The 3,594-nt window shown below is 47.6% G+C and overlaps 1 protein-coding gene across 1 annotated transcript; it reads left to right on the top strand.

The window, feature by feature from the left end:
- Positions 1 to 2,103: 2,103 nt before the first annotated feature.
- LOC125533252 (peroxidase 16-like) lies at positions 2,104 to 2,876 on the top strand. The gene has a single exon (XM_048696963.1). It carries the CDS (start codon positions 2,316 to 2,318, stop codon positions 2,874 to 2,876), a length of 561 nt encoding a protein of 186 aa, XP_048552920.1. The 5' UTR covers positions 2,104 to 2,315.
- The last annotated feature ends 718 nt before the right edge of the window (positions 2,877 to 3,594 follow it).

The following is a 3,594-nucleotide window of genomic DNA, read 5'->3' on the forward strand; positions in this document are numbered from 1 at the left end:
CGATCTCTGCCTAGCATGAAGAACGCCTGGATTTTTTTTAAATCGATGTCTTTTGGTCTCTAGCTAGTTCTATAGTTTTCTCTGTATCATTGGTAGATAATCAACTGCCTAGCATGAAGAAATATTTTGGTAAAACCGATGTCTTTTGGTATCCTGCTTGTTTTATACAGTAAGTTTCTGTGCAATTGCTAGATGGTCAACTGCCTAGCATGAAGAGATATTTTGGTAAAACCGACGTCTTATGGTCTCCTGCTGGTTTTATCTTTTGATCGATGTGCCATTGGATACATGACCAACTGCCTAGCATGAGAATGACGTGATATTTTGGTAAAAAAAATTGACATCTTTTGGTCTCCAGCTAGTTTTATAGTTTGCCGTGCAAGATATCAGGTGATATATCTCTTGTCAAGACTGCCTGTTGTTTAGTTCTAAGTTCTCAATGCTGCTTCTGTGTTTCCAGCATTCCGGAATCCCCGGTGCCTTGGATGAAGGATACAACCGTGCATCGCAAATCCAGCAGAAGAAGGAGGAGCTGTACAATCTCATCGCCAAGACGCCAAGGCTGTGGCGGAGCCCACTACCACCTGGCTGGACAGGCGACTGCTCAAGGCTCTCTCCTTGCAAATCAAGCCTAGACCAAAGGACCCTCAGTGGTACAATATCAATCATTATATACACAGACATAGATATTTGTTCTGTTTCCCTCTCCTACCGGAGTTCATATGTAATTCTTACCATCTCGTCCAACCTACCTGTAGGCGCAAGATAATTTTGACCAAGGTGGCCACCCATTGTACATATGCCGTGGGTATTCTTGTTGCTTATGTCAGATGTCCTCGCACTGAAGCCGGTGCTAAAATAGTAAGGTATGATGGACATCTTGTTACTGCTGAGAGTCTGCCCATGCTACAAGGATATCAGTCTGCTGTTACTACTGAGGGAGTGCGCAAGCAAATGGGTTGATTGAGAAGCAAGAGGGATATCAGTTCTATATATTCCAGCACTATATATATTATATTTTGTATGTCTATCATGTGCTACCTAGAACTTGAGTAGTAGTATTACTGGGTGATCTATGTGATCGCATTCTAAGATATTTATGATGTTGCTCGCTTGGTATGTTATCATTTCCATTTGAGCATATTGTGTGAAGATGAGTCTTGTAGTATTTTCTATTTGAGCAAATTTCTGCTTTAGCAACTAGATGTGTGGTCTGTGTGATCGCTTTCTAAGAAATGATATTTGTGATGTTGCTGACTTGTTACTGGTAGTACAGGTATTTAGATTGTGTAAATGAGCCTTATGCATTGTTGGATGAATCCATTGTTGGTTGAATCCTTACAATGATAGATGATTGGCCATATATCGTATTATATTTCGAATGATACAATGTCTGGTCGTACAGGTGGTTGGACACAAGAGCGTCGTACACATGTCAGTTTGCTTGTTGGATGATGCTTGATACCAGCGGTTATGACCTGCTCAGGTTGAATCATTTTTGGATCCATGAATATTCTTCCAATACATGAATATTATTTTGAATTCATAAAAAAATTCGAAATTGATGAAGATATTCCAAATTCAGGAACACTTTTATTTATAATTTTAATAAAACTGACCGAAATAAAATAAAGAAGGGGAAAATTGAAAAAGAAACTCCCCGTTTGCATGCTTGCTAGAGCGCTCCTGCTGTCAGAAGCTATGACCATGTTCAACTCTAGCAGAGTCGGCATATCATTGGTCGCCGTATGAGATAATAGAGCGTTGCTCCACATGAATATGGAGGCCACGGTTGTTGTGCGCAAACACAGAGTCGCTATTTGTGGCCTCCATATCTTTGTGCAGACCCGGCGGATCTCGGCGTGGACGGCAAGGTGGGCACGCGCGCTGTGGTGAAGCACAGCCTCCCCGGCGCCGGCTTCTCCCTGGACCAGCTCAACAAGCTCTTCGCCCTCAACGGCCTCACCCAGACCGACATGATCGCGCTCTCAGGTCAGTAGTAAGGCTTGATTGATTGGTTGATTGATTGTTGATCTCCTCCGGCCTCGGCAACATCACGCCAAAACATTCCCTCTGAATTGAAATATTAGCCGATCAAGATAGATAGATACTCTAGTTGGAACGGTGGTTAGCAAGTCCCATGCGTGCCACCCAACCGGGGAGAGTGGCCGAATGGGGGAAGCGGCGCCGTGAGGGCGCTCATCACTTCTCATATCCCCATCAGTACCACATTGCTCTCCACAAGTGTACCAGCCGATCCCATCAGGCATGCAAGCCATTGCCAGCCAAGGCCTACTGCATGCTCGTAGAAACGCATGGCCCTCCCAGCCTGGCGTTGGGTAGACAAGTACTTTGGCTGCAGCGCGTGCAGGCCATTTCGTTGTCACTGGTCAGATCCCATAAATCCATCTCGATCTTACTGTGCTGACGTGGAAAACGAATGTGGTGCAGGGGGGCACACGATCGGGGTGACGCACTGCGACAAGTTCGTGCGGCGGCTGTACACGTTCAAGGGGGCGCGGCCGCAGTACAGCCCGCCGATGAACCTTGCCTTCCTGCGGCAGATGCGGGGGACGTGCCCGCTCAACTACAGCCCGGCCACGGTGGCCATGCTGGACGCCGTCACGCCCAACAGGTTCGACAACGGCTACTACCAGACACTGCAGCAGCAGAAGGGCCTGCTGTCGTCGGACCAGGTGCTCTTCACCGACCGCCGCTCCCGGGCCACCGTCAACCACTTCGCCGCCAACCAGACCGCCTTCTTCGACGCCTTCGTCGCCGCCATGGCCAAGCTCGGCCGCATCGGGGTCAAGACCGCCGGCTCCGACGCCGAGATCCGCCGGGTCTGCAAACAAGCGAGGAACCCTAACCCCTAACCAGTTCCGATCAGCAAGGTAGGTTAGCCTCCAACCCCTAACCCTATTCAGTACTCCCTCCGATCGGAATTACTTGTCGCAGAAATGGATGTATCTAGATGTATTTTAATTCTAGGTACATCCATATCCGAGACAAGTAATTTCGAACGGAGGAAGTAGTTCCTAGCCGCAAGTTACGTTCCAACCTGGCGTGATTTCTCCGGTCTTGGGTGATTGATTCGTGCTCGTTTGCAGGGCTCCGATGATGACGGCTTCCCTCCGCGCGGCGTCGACGAGGATCATGCGTCCGGCGGTGCTTCGCCGGCTCGTCCACACGCAGCCGCAGGTATCTTGGTTTTTGGCCTCCGTCCCATCTCCGGCTAGATCTGTAGCTAGCCCGTCGTCTGACTGTTACTCTGATTGGTGGAGGCCTCCCTTCTTCTCTCCATACTGTTTTCTATTACTTGTATATATCATAATCATAGGATGAACGGCTATCCTTTAAACATGCATCGTTTTGTTGATGATCTCTGCCTACCATGAAGAATGCCTTGCCTTGATATATTTTTTAAAAGCTGCGTCTTTTGGTCTCCAGCTAGTTCTATAGTTTGCTCTGTATCATCGTTAGATGGTTAACTCCCTAGCATGAAGAAATATTTTGGTAAATCGATGCCTTTTGGTCTCCTGCTAGTTTATACAGTAGTTTTCTGTGCCATTGTTAGATGGTCAATTGCCTAGC

This window comes from Triticum urartu, chromosome 1, assembly GCF_003073215.2.
Source record: "Triticum urartu cultivar G1812 chromosome 1, Tu2.1, whole genome shotgun sequence".
NCBI lineage: Eukaryota > Viridiplantae > Streptophyta > Magnoliopsida > Poales > Poaceae > Triticum > Triticum urartu.